We start from the raw sequence: 20,804 nt of genomic DNA on the forward strand, positions 1-20,804 counted from the left end.
TGCTGGTTCTTGTTCTCCCGTGCCTCTCTTCCCTCCAGCGGACCCAGCAATACGGCCTGGGTCTCCAGCAGCAGGGACCGGTGGCGGAGTAGCAAAGCGAAGCTCACCCCCTGGCAGTAGACGCTTAGCTCTCCCGCTCCCACCGGAGCTTACGACTGCAGGTCGAAGGCTTCAACGTACCAGGTCCGGTTCTGTCCGCGGTGGGCTGGTTGCTGCTGGAGGCCCCGCTGCAGTCTGAGCTAAAGGAATTTCTGGTGAACCTGCATTATTTCATCTGATTTTGCGAGGAACCCAACCTGGTGGCACTGCTGACAATCACTATTATATAGAAATAACCAATCTTCTGGCTGATGGTCTCGTTTACTTATGTAGGTCTGTTTTAATTTGAGACAAGTTTCATAACCAGTTAAAAGTTCATCACAGTTACTTTATTTGAAATATATTACATTTCTGTGTAATTGACTGAAAAGATCAGGACTGGTCTCATTTTTTGTCCCTGTTTTAATTGCAGTCATGTCACAGGAGATATATAACATGGAGATATATTTTGTGACAATGAGACACAGACTTCATGCAAATTAATTCCATGAAAATTCACAGCTCAAAGCAGATGTTCTGCTGACACAATGACTAGACTAGTTCCCTATGGGGCTGTGGCTTTCAAAGGAACTGAAAATCTTTCTTTTCTTTTTTTAACAATGTTGGTGCCATTTGTTTCTGTGTAAATGCCGTGAATATTACATACTTGTGCTTCTCTTGTTGCCAAAATGAGCCCTAGATTTCTACAGAGAGGATTTCTGTTGAGAGAATTTAAAATACTTTAAAGTAGCAACTCCAAGCAAAGCGATCTAGATAAAAGGCACATTTCACTGTTCGTTTTCGAACACTAATGCAGTGGAAGCTGCTTTAAGGACCAAGAAGAGCAACAACTGCTGTCATCTCCGGTGCCTAAATGGCTCTTTAGTTGATGAACCACTGACGGCTAGCTCACAACTTGACCACTTCACTGACTAGTTAAGAACAGACTTTATTGTTACACACCTCTCACACAATAGCCAGTAGGTTTGAGCACTTGGCAATCCTATATTACCTCTAATATAGATTAATTTGAAAGTATTTATATTTGATTTTGTATTTTATGCACATTCATTTTTACTTTTAGAAGTCCAGGGAACTTGTTTGAGCTTTCCCTGTTCACTTGAAGTAAGTTGTGAAAAGAACCACATTTGACTGCTGCTCCATTTCTGAGAGGGAAAGTTTGAAACTTTAAACCAATTCAGTTCCTTTCTGTTTAATGTGTTGTTAAACTAATGCTGATGACTGTACAGTCTTCAGTGACGGGTTATGATACGAGTTCCACTGCACATTCTGGTTTTGTACTTGTACAATGTTTACAACCTATGACTTTTCAAGTACTGGACGTATTCATTACCATTAAGAGATAAAACAGGCCTGGGTTCATTTCAATTCAATTTAAAGTGTTTTTATTGTTTCAAATATTTAAAAACTCACCAATTTATCATATCATCATTAAGTACTATAGGCAAGTGTTCCTGAAATGCACCCAGGCCTAAAACCTTTTTGTACAGTGTCGTTCTTATAAATCTCCCAGCTTTCAATGGGACATATGCGGTGTTGACACCACTGTATGTTGTATATATATAATTGTTGATAATCACGCTGACCCTTTAATTTAAAGTTTACTTAATCTGCCATTTTAATATTAACTCTATTGCCAACAATATGTTGTCTTGATTGTGTAGCAGTTTCTGATTAAATCACATCACAAACAGAATTGTTCATGTTGTTTGCTGTCATATTAATGGTGGTCATTGAAATTTCTCCTGTGAACATTTACTGTTTTTGCTCCGTTTGGGTCTTTTTCCGCTCGTGTCTTACTGAAATCAACTCTGATTTAGTTCCCCGTTAACACACCTCATAAGTATAATATTGATAAATATGTTTTCTAGCACAAATATGTTTTCTTCGGGTCACGGAGCTGGCCGCATGTTTGTACAGTAGTAGAATCCTACACACTGCACCTTTTTAAGTATAGAATTTACTAAGCAAAGTGTAGAACAGCTGCCTAAGCTATTTTACAGCTTAAATATATATTATTTTACTTCCTTTCTTTGAGAGTGGAATATGATGTTAGTTTTAAATGATGTAATGAACCTTGAATACGTTCATAAAAAACTCACCAACTCACACTTATCCAACCATTTGAACCAAGAAAGCTGATCTGAAATCCAGTTTGAATCAGTATACTACAGGACGGTCAAATGTTCTGCTGAAGATCATTTTAAACCAGAGTAAACAAATATAAAGAAACATGGAATTATAATGTATTACCTAGACCACTGCTCCACCTTCTTAAAGCGCATCATTCACCTTAACATGTCATCAACTGATTCGATTCAAAGTGACCGTGCTTTATGGCATACTATATTGTGACATATGATATTATGACTTTTTGTTTTGCAGTATAAACTATGAATTATTTAGACAAATTATTCATCACATTCTATATTATAACGTTCCCTCAATACAACCGAGAGCCAGCGAGCAAAGACCACACCACCTGGTTAAGCAGGTAAGGTTATTTGATCGCTCTTGATGTTTTTTATGACATTTCTATGTCATACTGTGCTATGACATGCTACTCCATGACATTTTTAAATGTTATTTTCATTGCATACTATGATACTGTTATGATGAATGTATGACATACTACTCCATTACTTTATTTATTTAATATTCATGGCATACCAAGTTACTTTTTAAATCACATTTTTATGACATACTATTTTGTGACATACTATAACATTTCTTATTGCATACTAAACTGACATTTTATGGTATTAGTATGGCATATCATGCTATGCTAGTTTTTTCTGGCATCTTTTTTTGGATGTTTTTATGACATTTTATGGCATAGTATACTCTGACTTTATAAAATAAATAATGTTTATGATATGCTATTTCATGAAATAATATACTATGACATGTTTTATTGCATACTTAACTATGAGATTTTTTTACATTTGTTATGGCATACATACTATGACATTTGTAAGACATTTATATAGCACACTATACTAAGACAGTTTTTATCACATGCTATACTATATTTTTTTGTGAGATAATATAAGGTATGACATAATATACCATGATTTCTTTATGAAAATGACTTCTTATAGCATACTTTAATGACATTTTTATGCCATACTACACTATGACTTTTATTAAAGGTTTTCGACATTTAGTATGATATTTTAAAAACACTTTTTATGGCTTACTATACTATGACTTTTTATAAAATGTTCTATGACATTTTATCTTATGACATAATATAATATGATATTTTATATCACATACTATACTATTTATTTTACAATATTTATATGGCAACTATACTGTGATTTTTTATAATATAACGTTTTAGAAAATGTTTAAAAATATTATGATATAGTTTATTATGACATTTCTTATAGCATACTATACTATGACAATTTCATTACATACTATATTATGATTTTTTTGTGACATTTTATGCCAAGCTATAATATTACTTTTTTAAATCAAATATTGCCCAAAGATTTGTATCACATACTATTTCAGACATTTCTCATGGCATACCAAACACTTTTTTACATACTATGCTAAGATATCTTTGACGACAATCTTATGCCATACTATATTATGACCTTTTTTTCATCACACTGTATATATACTATGTTACTATGACAGTTTTCTATGGTAAACTATGACTTTTATATGATATTTTAAAATAATTCTATACTATGACTTTTTATTGACCTTTTTTCATTTCATAATATGCTACCACTTTTTAATTACATTGCTTATGGCATTCCATACAATTACTTTTTCATAAATTAGCTCTACTTTGACATTTCTTATTATTTTGATAATGGCATTCTTTCCTTTGGCTTTTGTATGACATTTCTCATGGAATACTATACTATGGCTTTTTCATGACATACTATACTATGTGATCAGATGAGTTTACAATTAATAAATAAGCATGTTTTTTTACAACATAAAATACCGAAACAAACTTGGAAGTCAATAATCAGTTATGTAAGCATTTATGGATGCAGCAAAATATCTGCAGCAAACAAAATAAAAACAGCAGCTACAACAGAGAGCGCAGTGATAGTGATAGCCTCTGTGGGGAGGTGGTGAGCTTTATATCCTTACCCACACCGACCCAGGTGTGGCTCATGTAGCTGATGATCCCAATCCTGCAAAAGAAAACCGAGAGCAAGCAAGCAAAAAACACAGAGACCCCTAGTGGAGTGGAGGTGTCGTCACATATCCCTTTTAGATTTTTATGACATATTGTTCTAAGAGTTTTTTTGATAACATTTTAATGTCATACTATACTATGACATTGTACTATGTCATACTGCGGGGCCAGTGCCACCAGGAGGATCTCGGCCTTGCTGAATAAAATACTGCTACTGCTAATGGACGGACATACAAAAAATACTGTATTCAAATAATTTCCAATATATTACAGTTCAGTAAAAATAATTCGTTTTTTTATGCAAATAGAAGTAATACATGGCTTTTATGAGTTAGTTAATGCAAGACAATAAGAAGATGTTTAGAGCAGTTTGTTAGTATTTATTAAAGATATCTGCACAGGTAAAGCTTAGAATTTTTTGATTTTTTGGACATTGTAAAGAAGTGACTAGGGACAGTGAGGACAGGATATGGGGAAGCACAGCCTTATTAAAGATGACTGTGTGATAGGCTTGGGACAAGTGTCTGTATTATTGACACACCATTAAATGTGTTGCTGCTGTATTCTGCTGTCTGTGCCAGTGAGAATGTCTCTGAATGAAGAGGGATATGTGGTCCGGATCAGAGGACTACCGTGGTCCTGCACGCAGGAGGAGGTTGCCAGTTTCTTCTCTGGTGAGAATACACACGCATATCTTCACAGCTTGAGGCATGAACAGTGTTAGTAAGTGCAAGACTGAAGTTACATCTAAAACAATAAACTCAGCTATATGCTCAGTGTTGAAATTGTGATCATTTTATTTCCCCTGGTGGTCATCCGTCATAGTGAATGATGGTATTAATGCAAGTGAATATTCTGAATTGACAGTAAACTGCTTTCACCTGTACATTGTGTTTAGAAATGTAAACACAACATAAAGCATCGCAATTGAACCTGAATATTTTTTATTGATTTTGGACGTGAAAGTTAAACTGTTATTTCAAAATCTAAATAAGTTGCACTGTAGCACCATTCAGCTGAGTTATGCAATAGAAATCTGACATTTAACGCATTTTTTTGTATTGGTTGCATGAGTCTATTAATGGATTTATGTATGTTGACATGTTGAATAATGGGATGATGTATCTAATCAGTAAATTAAAGGAGGTGTGAGTATTTTATGCCATAGATAATTTTGCTGTTGGTTGTCTGAGACCTGGGAGAAACATTTGGGTATATTAGATCATTTTATTGTCACTTCCTTTATATCCTTTTATACATTTATTTTACAGATAATTTACTGTGGAAAAGGGGTTAAGTGTAGTGGTCAATCAAGGTAGCCTCTACCATTAAAGCATCAAACTTCTTTCTGCAGTTTTTAATCATTAAAATGATCAATGCAACACCTAAAAGCCCTGTAAGGATTTATTTTACTGTGAGTAATAAGAGGTGAGGTTGGTGTAGAAATCCTTTGCTACAGCCATAAGCCCAGCTAATGATGATATTTTGTTGAGGTTGTTCAGTCATCCAGACCCTCAGCTCCAGGTTAAAACTACTTAAACTACTATTTAGAAGATTTGTCTTTTGTGTGTTTATGTGTTTGTGTCTGTATTTTGTTAATACTGAGATTTTTGCTTTTGTGTTATGAGAATAAATACAAATACTATCAAAGTGTGAGATGTATTTTTACATCCTGTTGTGTGTTGCCATGCTTAGTGATGTTTCAGTATTGGATTGACCAGTCTGGACAATAACGCTTTGTTTTAATTGACTAATTTTTATTAAAACGTTTTTAAATCATATGGTACAACGCCTGTTTGTGGGTACATAATGACTGTTCCATCAGCCCCAACCCTCCTAGCTTGCATGTGGCTATAGTGTGATTGTTCCCTGCAGCACAGTGACGGACTGTCCGGATATGTTGATTCTTCCGTCATCTCTCACTTCTAGTTCCAGTTCCCCGCCTCGACTGGAGCACTGGTAAGCTACACAAACACAGAGGGGATAAAACGAGCGTCAGTATCTGTTTATAGGGATAAACTATGCCTGAGATCAAGTTAATCACACAAAAAGACTTTGCCTCTGGCTTAGTTTAATTGCATTGGTTTAGAATTAGACAAGTTGCTGATCAGATCAATTGTTAATTAGGAATTAGTTTGATTGATTACCCAGCATTTTATTCTTTCCCAGCTTCTTAGACCAGTAGCTACCCAGCACAGTGTGGGCAGCACCTGCAGGGACACAAAAGACATCTTTATTGCACGAGTGCTTTACATGTGACACTACATTTTTTAGTATTTTTACCAGTACCTGTTGCTTGTATGCAAATGTAAGGAATACTTAGTTATCAGAAAGTACTTTACCATGTAAACAATTTGCAACATAGTATCCCACACTCTGTAACCCAACAACGACTGTGAATGTGTGGCCACTGGGGTAGTAGTAGTAGTAGTAGTAGTATCTACCAGTGACAGGATCCTCAGGGATGCCATTCCATGGAGCAAAGTATCTGGAATAGAAGTCGTATCCTGGCTGGTTGTCCGGGGATCCTATTGGCAGATAAAGAATGACAATTTCATTAACGATGACTTGTAGTTTTCACAGTCTCGACAGTGTTCTGTTAACATGTCATTATGTTGGCTAATGAGCATGAAACCTTCAGTGGACATTGAGATGCAACATAGAGGCGAACTAATAAAGGGTTTATCATGTCAGTTAAGGCAACAAACAACTGTTACTTATGCGTGTCTTAACTGTGGTGCCACTATACAATTACTGTATATCAACAAGTCATAAAGCTGTCCTACAATCTCCGCCTGGTCAAACTAGTTTTTAGCTCTGATTACCTTTCATGGTGAGGATTAGTCCTTTGACTCTTCCACTTGTTTCACTGCTCTGGAGAGCAACAGGGTCAACTTTCAGACTGGTTAGCACCGACCTGCAGAAAACACACACATTCAGCACAAAAGCAGAGTCACAAACAAACCTGGCAAGACACAAGTGAGGGACTTAGGAAGCACTGCCCATGTGTGAAGATGAACTATTATACTATATTTATTTTTGTGTGTGTTGATTGTAACCTGTCACAGCTGTCAGCCAGTCGAACCATCAGTTTTTTAGTGTTGGCGCTAAGATAAACATCCTGGATTGGGTGGTTTCCAACTGCAACCTTTATCCCACATGCAAGAGCAGAGACACAGTTAAGCATGCACACACAATAAACGCAGAAATGTAACCACACTGGCACATATTCTACAGTATAGAGGTGGAAGCAGGAGTCTACTGTAAAACATGCTCTCACAGAAAAAGAAGGCGTCTTACTGACCTTGATGAGATCTCTGAACTCGTTGGCATCCTGAGAAAACAGATTTTAGAGAAAAAATCTGTTAGAATAATAGCTTTTTGTTGTCTTTTGAAATATTAAAAGTTACTGAAAAACTCTTTGGAAAACCTTGCAGTGCTAATGCAGGATGTTTGAGTTCTGCTCATCCAAGGTGCAGCTGTATGTTACATTATTGTGGCATGGTTGCAGTTTGTGGGTTTTACAAAAGCAGTTTTCTTAATGTGATGCTGATTGGCGTGAGAGTGTTGTGAGCAATGAAGAATGAATAGTATAGATGTTGAAATGGAAAGGACTGACTGTGTTTAAGGTTGTGTTTTATTTGATGTTAATTATATATATCATTTGTTTCCAAATTCAGTTGCATAGTGTTGGTAATGTTTTCATTCCTTATAGCCTTGCAGATCCACACAATGTATCCTTCTCTTATTGATATAAATACTCATTTTGAGACAAATAATTGTTGGACCTATGATTGTATTATCCTGATGTGTTTGTCTGATCATATACTGTACCTCCTGGGTGGGTGGGTTGAGAGGAAAATCCATGACGTAGTCTTCCCCCTGGTGGGTGACAGCCAGATCTCCACTCCTGGTCTCAAACACCAGTTTCGGATTCACATTCTCTAACAGACATAATAAATACACAGAACATAATGCTCACATGCTTACAGAGGAGTACATGTAACTGGCTAATGTGGATGTGTTGGCTAACAATACTTTATCATATCTTGTATCTGGCTGTACTGTGTATTACATTGAAAAGCGTTACAATATGAACAGCTTTTTTATTGTCAGGTAAATCATTACAAAGTATTTCAAATGACCTCCTAGCTCAACTTAGTGGATTTCTGTGTGTGTCTTGAGTTCCAAATCAAGCCAGTGCATTAACTGGATTATAACTGATTATAACTTGATATTCTATTAATGTTTGTGTGTGTGTTTTTGTTTTGTAACTTACTCTTATGCTTGAACAACACCGCTGCAGAGGCCAGAGTGGCATGACCACACAGATTCACTTCAGTGGTTGGTGTGAACCATCGAAGTCGGAACCTTGATCCTGTTAATCACATGGTTAATGGTTTGCTTCACATTTAGCACATTTTCACCTTAATGCAGATGTGTTGTTTTAATTTAGATTTACTTAAGGCTATGTAAGCCTGTGTGTGGATGGCACTGACATTCCTCTCTGTGCAGTTGTATCTTTTGTGAGACACTGAGTGACTGCATGCTGTTTACTAACTGTGAGCTTATTACATTGTACTTCCAGTTACCAACAATGCAAGTCTTTGCTGGGTGTTTAACATTGTACCTGTCAGACTGTTGAGGACAGGTGCTTTTTTCTGAACACAGAGGCAAAATGACCTCAATAAACTGCACAGAGGTTCACAACTGTGTCTTTTTATCTGCAACCAGAATATCGTAATATCTTAAGCTAGTGGGTGACTTGTCGTTGTACCTTTGTTCCTTATAGCCACTTGATTACCTGCAATGATTAATATGTGTATTATGCAACTAGTTAAATCTGTGTTATCACTTTAATCAGTTAATCAACCCGCCTGGATTTTCCGAAAATTAAGTGAGGATTGTCCGGACTTGCCAATAAAACCTGGACTTTCCTCTGAAGGTAAAATGTTTGTGTTGTTCTTTATTTGCTGTACTCACAGCTACACACTATGCGACATTGTGCCCATTTAGTATATTGTCTACAGTTTATGTCAAGCCAGTTGGAGCGGGTACATTACCTTTGCAGATTAACTGTGCACAATGGACAGTGTAATGACCATTGAGGCTCTATTGTATTGGCCACTAGCAGGTATTTACTTCTTTATTGCTTGCTCCCCATTTTCTCTCCCCATCAGAACATCTTCAATAACAACACATAGGTTGTGCATTGGTAAAGGCTTGTAAAAACATTGGGTTTAATCATTAAATCAAATACTAACCCGCCCAGACTGGTGCTTTTCTGTTGAACCCATTTAACAAATCTAAACAATCAATCAATCAATAATAAAAATATATGAAACCCAATATTATCTGACCTGTGGTAAAATTGTCAGAGGGGTCAATCCTGGTGATGAAAGCTGTTTCTGACAGGTTCATCTCTGCTGCTATCGTCTGATACAAATCATCTCTCAGTTCCTGTTAGAAACACATACATAATACACAAACATATATGTTGTGTTTTGACATGCAATCATTATACACTAAGGTACATGCACATGGCCTATGATATATACAAAATGCTTAAACTATGACTATTTTACAACAAATTGTGTAATAATGTGGCATATGAGCAACAAAAACTGGTGAATCTTACTGACTGAAAATGCCATATTATTCAATAAGTGAAGCAGTCGTGATCCTTGAACAAACAACTGAATACACAAGTTGAAATGTCTTGATATATTTTAAGCCATAACAGCCCGTCCTATGGTAGTCTACATTATGACATTACTGTTGTCACATAAACCTAAATTCTTACTCACATGCATAAGTGGACAAACTGCAGCGGGGTTTCCCTTGAACGGTAAATTAGTAAAGGCATCAAGCGTATACACTGGAATCTCCATTATGATTCGACAAAAAATACTAAAATAGCTTTAAATGAAAAGAGTCACGGTGAAAGTTTGACACAGTCGACCCGCTGCTGTCGACGGACTTTACACCTCGTGTGTTTGCTTTCAGCAGGCGCCCCTCAGCCCTCAGCTTCACCCTCTGGCTGGTTGTCAGATTATTAACCTTTGTTTTCAGCGGCACGACTGGTGTTTAGACACGTTCACCGGAACTTTGCTCTTATTTTGAAGTAATTTCGCTACTACCGTAATTTCTTGTACAAATGCGTACCGCAAAAAAAACTTGCGGGCTGGCTTGACTGTTTTTCGAAGTGGAGGCTGGCTTGACCGCAGTTAAAATATTTAGTAATTAGATATTTCTCAGTACAAATGTAGGATTTTTAATTTGCAGAATCTCTTAATTGGTCGAGTAAAAATGTCTGATTTTCAGTATGGGTAAAGTCAGAGATGCCCTGAACACATATAATACAGTCATTGTCTGGAATCTTGGAGAAAATACTTTTTATAACACTTAAAACATTCTGTTATATTTTCTTGGTAGAAATGTATGACTTTTACTTTGAAATGTCTCTTAATTGGTACAGTAAAAATGTCTGAATTTCAGTATGGGTGGAGTCAACGATGTCCTAAACATATATACATCAGTTATTGTATGGAAATATTGACAAGAATATTTTCAAAGCACTTTAAACATTTCAGAAATTAGCTATTTGAAGGTGCAATTTCAGTTCACAGTTTGTACTTCATAAAATATCTTAATTGGTACAGTTAACATGTTTGATTTTTGTTTGGATGTGGTCAAAAATGTCCTGAATACATACAGATATTAATTTCATTATCTTTCCAGCAACCCTCAAATCAAAGAATAAAGACACAATTGAGTTGCATTTCCCTTTAACTCACGAGATGCAAGTAACATGTTTTATACTTAATGTTAATTTAATTCATTTAATCTTATTTCCACAAATGCAATTTGTACGCTTAGTTGACCATTTATTTTGGAAACCGGATGTTGTATGACGGTAATCTTTCCCGATTTTTGACATTTTATTTTGAAAACCGGATGCTGTCTCACGTTAATCTTTCCGCTAACTTTGCAAAGTCCTTCGCTCGCTCCCGATCTGTGCCGTTTGAATGCGTTTACCGTGAATTTCAGCATATAGGCGCACTCAAATTTAAGTGTCTGCTGAGTTGACCACGGAGATCGGAGTGTCTGCTAACTTGACCGCAGTGGGTAGGAGCAGGAGACCAGGGACGAGAAGCGACTGTGAGATAATTTAAACGTGTTCACACAGTTATCGCGGACCTATGACATACTTCTGTCTCATGATACATGTTGCTGTCCAATGACTGCGTACGACCGTCGGGAATTTAACTAGTCTGCCCGGACGTTTGACCGCTGACAGTGTCCCTACTGTTAGCCTTAGCTGTTAGCCTGCTAACTGCTAACGTTACCTAGCTAACATTAGCACGTCAGCCCGGTAGAGACACGGTAACAGAACAATTAGAGGACGCAGAATCCAAGCTGACAAATGTTCCGCTGTGGCGACTCTCAAAGAAGTAATTTTACCAAATAATAGATAATGTCTTGCTAGAATATGTTTGGAAAGGTCTCAGTGAGTTGAAGTTGAACTGTGGTAACGTTAGCTAGCAAGGCTCTTGGTTAACCAACTATTTGAGAAACGGTTTGAAGGAGGAAGTAACACACGTCAGCTGAATGTTTTTAACGTTGAGGTTAACTGTCGTGACAGTTCCAGTAACGTAACGTGCACTATAGCTCTAAATGATTAGACATTTCCTACCGGGGATTTGCTATTGCATATCTCGCTGTTTTTTATTGATGTTACGAATAATTCAGTGCTGTTTATGACACCAGCTTCCTGCAGAAAGGTTGTTATGTAATGTATTACATTAAGGATATATATGAATGATATGCATATTTCATAGTTGAAGGCTCCTGCTCTGGTTATGATGTGCTGTGCAAATAGAAGTAATACATGGCTTTTGTGAGTTAGTTAATGCAAGACAATAAGAAGATGTTTAGAGCAGTTTGTTAGTATTTATTAAAGATATCTGCACAGGTAAAGGCTTACATTTTTTGGACATTGTAAAAAAGTGACTAGGGACAGTGAGGACAGGATATGGGGAAGCACAGCCTTATTTAAAGATGACTGTGTGATAGGCTTGGGACAAGTGTCTGTATTATTGACACACCATTAAATGTGTTGCTGCTGTATTCTGCTGTCTGTGCCAGTGAGAATGTCTCTGAATGAAGAGGGATATGTGGTCCGGATCAGAGGACTACCGTGGTCCTGCACGCAGGAGGAGGTTGCCAGTTTCTTCTCTGGTGAGAATACACACGCATATCTTCACAGCTTGAGGCATGAACAGTGTTAGTAAGTGCAAGACTGAATTTACATCTAAAACAATAAACTTAGCTATATGCTCAGTGTTGAAATTGTGATCATTTTATTTCCCCTGGTGGTCATCCGTCATAGTGAATGAATTGACAGTAAACTGCTTTCACCTGTACATTGTGTTTAGAAATGTAAACACAACATAAAGCATCGCAATTGCACCTGAATATTTTTTGATTTTGGACGTGAAAGTTAAACTGTTATTTCAAAATCTAGATAAGTTGCATTGTAGCAGAGTTATGCAATAGAAATCTGGCATTTAACGCATCTTTTTTGTTGGCCGCATAATAAGTGACATTTGACTTGTGACTGCGTCCAAGAGTCTTCTCTCTCTCTCCAACAACTTGTCTTGTGGTCAATGTATTAGTTTAGGAATCCTTTTAAGTATATCTCAATCAATCTTACTACCTTTTTTACAGACTGTGACATCGTTGGCAAAGTAAACGGAGTGTGCTTTACCTACTCTAAAGAAGGCCGTCCCAGTGGAGAGGCATTTATTGAGCTGAAAATCTCAGAGGATTTCAAGAATGCCCTCGCCAAGGACCGTAAATACATGGGACACCGATACATAGAGGGTAAGCAATATCGCCGATATCAACAGACTGATGGACCAGTGAGTGTTTACCTTTGTCGTCTTACTCTTTGAACAATTGCTGCATTGTGAGAGGTTATTGATGGAAACAGTGCAACATACTCTGTTGCTGACATCTCATCAGTTTACTGTGGAGATGTTGTTGCCTGTGTGTTTTCCGTGCTTTTTGAAGTTTGCTTCTTGGCTCAGCTTTGAACCTTATTGAATTCCCCATACAAATAGACCTTTGATAAGCTTTAAACTAAAAGTTGTTAAGTGTAATTGTCCTCTCAGATCTTGATTTGTGTGTGTCCATTTGTCTCTGACTTAGTGTTCAAGTCAAATCGTAGTGAAATGGACTGGGTGCTAAAACGTAGCGGCCCTGCTGACTATGACAGCTGCAGCGGCTGCATGCTGCGACTGCGAGGCCTTCCGTTTGGCTGCAGCAAGGAGGAGATTGTTCAGTTCTTCTCAGGTACACAAACATTTAAACTTTTGTAATTATTATTGAATTATATTCATATTACACCATTTATATTAATCGGAGGAATATTTTTTTCACAGACATGCTGTCGTTTTTTGACTGTGGGTACTGACAAAATTACAGCTAGCTTTAAAATGTGCAAAAGAGCATTTTAGCCTTCAGTGCAGGGAAATCAAATAAGACAAAACCACTAAAAGAATTGTCAAATGCATGTAGGCTTTGCATACATTTCACTTATCTCTTGGTCAATGTTTATGTATGTCGCTGTGTCACATAAAATGTTTCAGAAGGCTTCATTAAACAAGGCCAAGTCAAAGAAATGTGCCACATCCAAAGGCCCAAGTAGAACTTAAAGCCACAATATGTACAATGTCTATCTGACTATAGCGTCTTTTAACGTAATTCTGTCATGTTTGCACAAAAGTGGAACAACGACCATGTTTACATTCACAGGCTCTTTCTTTATATTACGAAATGTGATTTTGTTTGTATTATGAACAATTCCTACTGGAGCTGCACTTTGAACAGTGGTTTGCTCTTTGCTGATCAACCCCACAACAACACACCACAACTTAAGCATACACCAAAATTAGCATTGACAGATTTGCCAATACACTATTTTTACAAAATTTGGATTTCTCTCACATTGGTTTTAAATTGATTCATAGTCAGTCAATGTATGTTTGTTCTTGTAGTATAGTCATAGGCTTAGTGTCAATATAGTGTTTTGCAACGGCAATTTTTTTCAATTGTTCCCAATGAGGAAAGAGCTGCACTCAGCATCTTTTTTTCAGAGCAATCTGACTTTTTTGTGTGGCTGCTCTGAGTGCTTCTAGTTTAAGGCCCTGCCAGCGCTTTAATGCCCGAAAAAAGTGCTATATGGACACTCAGCCAGCTATGTTTACAAATTTGTCCTCATTATGAATTGTTAGTTTGCCTCTTACCATGTTAGTGTTAGATTTAGACTTTATTTAGCATGCATATTCTATATGACCGTGATATCATGCCCGCTAAAGGGGTTAAAGATAGTTTGGGCTGGGCTGGTTTGGCTGAGGGGAGAAAGTCCTCTAAGATAATCACCACTGAAGAATTATTATAGGCCAGTGTCATTCAACACTAATAAGTAATGATTTTGCCTGACCTAAATTCAGTTGTGTGTACGACAATATGTTTAGTCTGCATCCACTTCATTTTCTAGTTGCTGTATGTTAATCCTGATAGCTCAAGTGATGCAGTGGGTGTTGTTCTTTCTATTCCATACATCTATCAGTCTACCTACCGACCTATGTATTTATGTGTGCTTGGGTTGAAGGGTTGAGAATCGTGCCAAATGGGATTACTCTGCCAGTGGACTACCAGGGGAGGAGCACAGGGGAAGCCTTCGTGCAGTTTGCCTCAAAGGAGATAGCAGAACAGGCTCTGGGGAAACACAAGGAAAGAATAGGGCACAGGTGGGACAGATGGGAAAGGGACGGGCTGGACTGGGTTGGGCTTCTACTGCAGTATTTAATGGGTGGTCATATTATAGTATTTATGGTGTTACTGGGATGGCTTCTGTTATGGTCGAATGATAAGCATGGGTTGGTGTGCTATAATAATTATGGTAAAACAATGATAAAGTGGGTAAATTAATTGGGTGGGTCATGTGATATTCATTAAAATGATACGGGGAAGGGTTCAATGGATTTATGTATGTTGACATGTTGAATAATGGGATGATGTATCTAATCTGTAAATTAAAGGAGGTGTGAGTATTTTACGCCATAGATAATTTTGCTGTTGGTTGTCTGAGACCTGGGAGCAACATTTGGGTATATTAGATCATTTTATTGGCACTTAATTTGTATCCTTTTATACATTTATTTTACAGATAATTTACTGTGGAAAAGGTGGTTAAGTGTAGTGGTCAATCAAGGTAGCCTCTACCATTAAAGCATCACACTTCTTTCTGCAGTTTTTAATCATTAAAATGATCAATGCAACACCTAAAAGCCCTGTAAGGATTTCCTTTATTGTAAGTAACAAGAGGTGAGGTTGGTGTAGAAATCCTTTGCTACAGCCATAAGCCCAGCTAATGATGATATTTTGTTGAGGTTGTTCAGTCATCCAGACCCTCAGCTCCAGGTTAAAACTACTTAAACTACTATTTAGAAGATTTGTCTTTAGTATGTTTATCTTCTCTCGGTAAATCATCTATGTATGTGACCTGAGCTAAGCCATTTCTGCTCCTTAACCCTCTCCTCTGCCCCCCTCCACCTCATGGGCATTTCATGTTGCAGGTATATAGAGATTTTTAAGAGCAGTCGCAACGAGATCAGAGCCTACTACGAGCTGCCCCGGCGGGGGATGGGAGGCCAGAGACCGGGGCCCTACGATAGACCCATGATGCGGGGACCCAGGGGAGGGTTTTTTGGGCCCGGGCCTGGCCGCGGCGGGGCTCTAATGGACACCATGAGGAGTGGAGGGGGCTATGGAGGAGGTAAGCAGGGTTCTGTATGTATGCATACAGGTATATTTGTGTTTAGAAAAGGTGTATCGGTCCGTGCTAGTAGAACAAAACAATTCAATCATGCAGAAGCCTGTGTGTTTGGTTCAATATAGGACTCTGAGCAGTAAAGCAATATTTGTGAGTGTCGAGAATTGCTCGTTGACTCCAGGGAAGTGAAGAAGAGTTCAGATGAAACATTGGTTTATCCAGCAGTGAAAGGGATCTGCAGACCCCTGATCCACAGCCTGTAAAGGCCCCCTGCAGTCGGCATGCTTGAGTCAGTCCACAGAGCGCTGAAGCCTTGCCCCCGCTGCTAACTGAGCACAGTATTGTTAATTCTAAGTTTACTAATATTGAATGGGTCACAAGTCCAAATTGCACCCACTGCGAGGCTGCACGTCCTTGAGTCCCCAGCAATACACCCGCCGAGTGTGAAGTAGATCGGATGGGCTGTTCTTGAGATATGTGAAGTTTCACACATGCAGAGGAAGATTTCTATTTAGATGATGCTGCTACAGCGCTGGCTATTGGCCAAATGTCCACCAAATGTCATTATTTCCTTTTTCTAAACCAGCAGAAAACTAGTTCATTATCCAGTTGGCTTGTTATTGAGTTCTATCATCTGTTACAGACCTGCTTCAATTGTATCATGGTTGTCTGTGTCCAGGTTACAGTGACTTCGACAGCTACAATGGTTTCAACAACTACTGTTTTGGCAACGGCATGTTTGATGAGCGAGTGAGAGGAGAGAGGGGAGGAAGAGGTAAAGTCTTAGCTCGTAGTCTCTCAGACTTCAATGACAATTTACACACTTAATAAGAAACATACATATTTACATTAAAGGTATTCAGTGTTTTTTTCTTCTTCCGTTGTTTTATTTCATTAATGTTGTCGTGTATCAACTTGCTTCTCTCTCCTACATTACTAAAGGTTTCATTGGTAATCTATGGATGTATTTGTGTGTTTTGGCTCAGCGATGGGAGGCCACAGCTACAGTGGTCAAAGTGATGTTTGCTCCGGCTTCCACAGCGGCCATTTTGTCCACATGAGGGGTTTACCTTTCCGTGCCACAGAGGGAGACATCGCCAAAGTATGATCACGTGCACTCACTAAGACCAGTTACTTTAGTTATTTCTCTTGAAATAAGCATCAGAAGGTTTTGAAATTTTGTAAAAACAATGAATTCAGTTTCCTCCAAAACAAGATCATAGAAGGTACTAAAAAGCTGTAAATTGAACTTACAAATGTAAATATTGTTGTAGGCAGTGATGTTAGTTATAAAAAGTTTTGTATTTTTTTTTGTCTATTTTGTCTTGAGAAGTTATATATACACTTATATATATGTATTCTTATATCTACGTTTCTACTGGTTTCTCTATAGATGTTGTGTTCATACCGTATAATGCTGTTGTTCAGGGAGCCCAATACGCTACCTTTACAAACATATAAATATATTCAATTCAATTGATTTGAATAGCTCAATATCACAAATTTGCCTCAGAGGGCTTTAAGATCTGTACAGCATACGTCATCATCTGTCCTGGGACTGAAATAAATATCTTTTAATGGGACTAAAAAGGAACAAAACCTCAGTGAGAGCAACAGAGGGCGGATCCCTCTCCCAGGATGGACAGAAGTACAATAGATGTCGTGTACATGAAAAACATTATAAAAGTACAACGTAGTCAATCCATCCAGAAGTGATGCATATAATGAGAGTAGTAAAAGCAGTAGCAGTGGATATAATATAGAAAATAAAAGCTGAAATATAAATGTGACTAATAATGATAATCATATTGGTAGTGAATGTGTTTCTTTGTTCTTGTAGTTCTTCTCTCCTTTGAATCCACTGAGGGTCCACATTGATGTGGCTCCTAACGGAAAGTCGACTGGAGAAGCAGACGTGGAGTTTCGCTCCCATGAAGACGCTGTAGCAGCCATGTCCAAAGACAAGAACCACATGCGTATGTCCTCTCTTCTTACTCTTCAACTGGTTGGTTCTTATGTTGGTTCTTGTGACACCACTTTGTCACACGAGCAGAGTGGATCAGTTGTATCTACAGACAAATTAATAAGATCAACAGATAAGCTGCCAGAGTTTAATATGGTTGACTCTGAGTTTAATTGTTTTCATTTCATTTTTAAAGCCCATTAAGATTAAATATGATCCTGGTATTTTTTTATGACACTATTTGATCAGATTGTAATTAAACTAGGAAATAAAGCAGGTGAATTTAAGTTCAACAGCAGAAGAAAGACAAGTTCTTCGATGTGAGTGATGGATTGATGTTTTCTCCACAGAGCATCGGTACATTGAGCTGTTTCTTAACTCAACAGCCAGCGGAGCAGCGGAAATGAGTGAGTTCCCGTTCACAATTATGTTAAATAAAGTATAAATACAAGTTTGGTGTTAGATCTTTTTCTGAGAAATGACTTCCTCCTCTTTACGCTGACCTATCTTTTTAAAACCATCACAGGTCGTGGCGGCGGTGGTGGTTACTACGGTAACTCTGGAGGCTCGCGGAGCGGCGGGCTGCGATGCTCTTACTAATGATGTCATCGCACTTTTACGATTCATCTCGACGTTTGTCTCGCGTCTGTTCAGGCCACATTTACTCGATTGCTTTTTCTGAGCAAAGGAGCTGATCTGAAGTCAGTCACGTGTTTTGTAACTGTGGTTCTTTTTATTGTGGGGTTATTATTATATTATTATATTATTGTACTGAAACTTTAATTCAGAATAGAGAACAGACCAGATATGACCTTAACGAGCACTATTATTACACCATTCCTTAAAGCATACGAAGAACAAAATAAGCTAAAATATTAAGATGTAGGTGCTGAACATTTAACGGGTCATAGAGGAGATTTCTTTTTTATCCTATATTTTAAAACTATATATATTAATACAATATATATTGTAATATAGTTTTTCATGATTCACACATAAAAGTACTTTTTCTCCAGTGATTTTATTAAGAGGAATCAGATCATTTTTTGAATGGCATTTAAATGGAGGTAACTGTATGAGGGAACACTTACATTTGTTTCACATGTCGCTGTTGGCAGAATATGTTCTCAGTGCAGATGAGACAGAACTTCATGGGACACAGACTGACTGCTGTGGGATTTGATGAAGGAGAAATTAATAATTTTGTGTCACTGTCAAGACCGAGCACGGTCACTTTTAATCTAATCAGTTAATGATTCTGCTTTGACTTGGATGACGTGTTGAGGTGAGTGATGCTCTTTAGGAAGGAAAACATTACAAGTGTCTCTAGGTTCGAAATTCTGATTTAAAAATAAATTACATCTTGGTTTATTCAGATTCAAACTTATTTTTAGCAGAACATTTGTCCTTCCTGCATTTCAGATCAGCTTTCTTGGTTTGAAAAGTTTGATAAATGTGAGCCAGTGAGTTTTTTTATGAATGTTTTCACAGTTCATTACAGAATTTAAAACTAAGTTTATTATTATATTCCACTCTTAAAGAGTAGAAGTAAAATAAAGTCTATATTTGAGCTTGTAGCTTATGCAGCTGTTGTACATTTTGCAAAATAAATTTTATATTTAATTCTCTTCCGGTCTCCGACTCTGAAATCACTTTTGAAGAGGTATTTGTATCATGGTTGTGAATACGTTAAAATAAAAGCAATCATTTAAAAAAATAGTAGTTTATATCTAAATGTACTGTAAATGGTTTAATTTGTAAAACTGAGGTATATCTAGGTTACATCATTATTTATATTAAAAGCAGACAGATTCATTTTGTTTTTGATTAACATATTCAACTTGTAAATTAAGACATGTACTAAATGTTCATGCACACGTTCCATTTCTCTCAGCATTGCTGTTGAGAGAAGTTGGGAGATTGATTCTACAGAGGGTGGCTGTCAATGTTAACAGTCAGTGAGCTTATTTTATGATTTATTCCATATAAAATGCTGTTGCTGCTGCAAAGTAAAAACAAATTACTTCCTGCATGCGAGATGATCTTTCCTGGGAGAGACCAGCCGTAAAATAGTTGTCAACGAAAAGAAAATTAGAATGAAAAAATCTTTCAACCAGTTGCCGTTTATTTATGTAAAAAGGACGTGGATTATGAACTACTTCACCAATTTCTCAGGGGCCCTTTACATTACAGTCATTTAGCTTTTATCCAAAGCGACTTACAATAAGTGTATTCAACATAGGTATTCAAGAGAACTACTAGTCACCAGAAGTCATAAGTACATTTCCTTTTTTAAACAAGCATCTAAGAGCATAAACCAGAGCAAAAGTACAGTGCAGAAACAATCAAATACAATAAGTACAATGAACTAATATTCGTCCCTCAGATGATTTTCAATACTGTCCTAGTTTTGAGCATGTGTGGATCACACAGTATTGGAAATCTCCATTTCTTCTTTGTGGTAATTTGCTGACTGACCTTTCATCTTGAGATGGAGAAATCCTCCCACCTGACCTCCCTGCAACAACACAACACAGTAAAGCTGAGTTTTACCCGAATCTTACATTATAGACGTAACAAAAACACTGTCAATTTCACTAATCCAAAATCATCTTGAATTTAGCTCTCTGCTCTTTTAATAATATCTCACTTAACTTACCAACTTAGTGATGGAAAGATTTTAGATTTTTTTACTTTACCTGAAGAGCTTTGTTGGCGTCTTTGATGTC

General features: G+C 37.3%; 2 protein-coding genes across 3 annotated transcripts; one reads left to right on the plus strand and one right to left on the minus strand.

Annotated features, from left to right (window-relative positions):
• Positions 1–5,777: 5,777 nt before the first annotated feature.
• On the minus strand, positions 5,778–10,332 carry LOC306707336 (phenazine biosynthesis-like domain-containing protein 1). The gene is made up of 10 exons (XM_079174729.1): positions 10,078–10,332; positions 9,631–9,730; positions 8,550–8,648; positions 8,105–8,214; positions 7,575–7,604; positions 7,330–7,418; positions 7,096–7,187; positions 6,715–6,798; positions 6,418–6,480; positions 5,778–6,234 (listed from the first exon to the last, which is right to left on the minus strand). Exons 1-10 carry the CDS (start codon positions 10,159–10,161, stop codon positions 6,122–6,124), a joined length of 864 nt encoding a protein of 287 aa, XP_079030855.1. The 5' UTR covers positions 10,162–10,332; the 3' UTR covers positions 5,778–6,121.
• Positions 10,333–11,300: 968 nt separating this feature from the next.
• Positions 11,301–19,703, plus strand: hnrnph3 (heterogeneous nuclear ribonucleoprotein H3 (2H9)). Of its 2 annotated transcripts, XM_079186098.1 has the most exons (11): positions 11,301–11,431; positions 12,419–12,511; positions 13,001–13,156; positions 13,484–13,627; positions 14,949–15,087; positions 15,916–16,115; positions 16,792–16,887; positions 17,099–17,214; positions 17,953–18,088; positions 18,426–18,482; positions 18,602–19,703. In XM_079186098.1, exons 2-11 carry the CDS (start codon positions 12,424–12,426, stop codon positions 18,673–18,675), a joined length of 1,206 nt encoding a protein of 401 aa, XP_079042224.1. In that variant the 5' UTR covers positions 11,301–11,431; positions 12,419–12,423; the 3' UTR covers positions 18,676–19,703. The 2 variants fall into 2 exon arrangements, with proteins under 2 accessions (XP_079042224.1, XP_079042223.1); XM_079186097.1 differs by lacking the exon at positions 11,301–11,431 and having other exon boundaries at positions 11,453–12,511.
• The last annotated feature ends 1,101 nt before the right edge of the window (positions 19,704–20,804 follow it).

Source organism: Pholis gunnellus (genome assembly GCF_910591455.1).
Source record: "Pholis gunnellus genome assembly, chromosome: 1".
Taxonomy (NCBI): Eukaryota; Metazoa; Chordata; class Actinopteri; order Perciformes; family Pholidae; genus Pholis; species Pholis gunnellus.

Coding starts and splice junctions, on each gene's coding strand:
- LOC306707336 (XM_079174729.1), bottom strand. CDS start 10,161: ATGGAGATTCCAGTGTATACGCTTGATGCCTTTACTAATTTACCGTTC. Junction 8,649..9,630: donor CTCTGACAATTTTACCACAG/GTCAGATAATAT, acceptor TGTGATTAACAG/GATCAAGGTTCCGACTTCGA. Junction 6,481..6,714: donor CCCTGAGGATCCTGTCACTG/GTAGATACTACT, acceptor GTGTCCCTGCAG/GTGCTGCCCACACTGTGCTG.
- hnrnph3 (XM_079186097.1), top strand. CDS start 12,385: ATGTGTTGCTGCTGTATTCTGCTGTCTGTGCCAGTGAGAATGTCTCTG. Junction 16,116..16,791: donor TGGAGGGGGCTATGGAGGAG/GTAAGCAGGGTT, acceptor GTCTGTGTCCAG/GTTACAGTGACTTCGACAGC. Junction 18,089..18,425: donor CAAAGACAAGAACCACATGC/GTATGTCCTCTC, acceptor TTTTCTCCACAG/AGCATCGGTACATTGAGCTG.